General features: G+C 39.0%; 1 protein-coding gene across 2 annotated transcripts in view; it reads right to left on the bottom strand.

Moving 5' to 3' along the window:
* LOC106873672 (baculoviral IAP repeat-containing protein 6) overlaps positions 1 to 600 on the bottom strand; it is a 134,715-nt gene that overhangs the window by 73,251 nt on the left and 60,864 nt on the right. For both annotated transcript variants that reach the window (XM_014921126.2, XM_014921127.2), the window contains exon 9: positions 384 to 499. In XM_014921126.2, the coding sequence (XP_014776612.1) occupies positions 384 to 499 (116 nt within the window). The remainder of the gene's footprint in view (positions 1 to 383; positions 500 to 600) is intronic.

Consider the following 600-nt stretch of genomic DNA (forward strand, 5'->3'; position numbering starts at 1 on the left):
AAAAAAAAAAAAAAAAAAAAATGCAGCTATGTGGTAGGTGCAGGTGTTGTAAGAAGCTTGCTTCCCAACCACATGGTTCTGGGTTCAGTCCCTCTGTATGGCATCTTGGGTAAATGTCTTCTACTATAGCCCCAGGCCGACCAAAGCCTTGTGAGTAGATCTGGTGTGTCCTCCCACCATCATTTGACAACCGATGTTGGTGTGTTTATATCCCAGTAACTTAGCGGTTCAGCAAAAGAGGCCAACAGAATAAGTACTAGGCTTACAAAGAATAAGTCCTGGGGTTGATTTGTTTGACTAAAGGCAGTGCTCCAGCATGGCTGCAGTCAAATGACTGAAACAAGTAAAAGAATAAAAGAATAAATCATGAACACAAGGCTTACCCAGATTTATGCCTGCTATCAACATCCACTGTTGGAATGGGTTCCATCTCAAATTGTACTCCTGTTTTAGCAGCTACTACAGGTTCAGTTGGATCCAAATTAAACTGGCAGTGTTTCTGGTTAAATAGAAGAGAATAAGAATTTTGAAAAGTATACAAAATAAGGTGACTTACTTTCCATTAACAAAGTTATTTTAATACCAAAAATAAACTGGATC

This window comes from Octopus bimaculoides, chromosome 6 (assembly GCF_001194135.2).
Source record: "Octopus bimaculoides isolate UCB-OBI-ISO-001 chromosome 6, ASM119413v2, whole genome shotgun sequence".
NCBI lineage: Eukaryota > Metazoa > Mollusca > Cephalopoda > Octopoda > Octopodidae > Octopus > Octopus bimaculoides.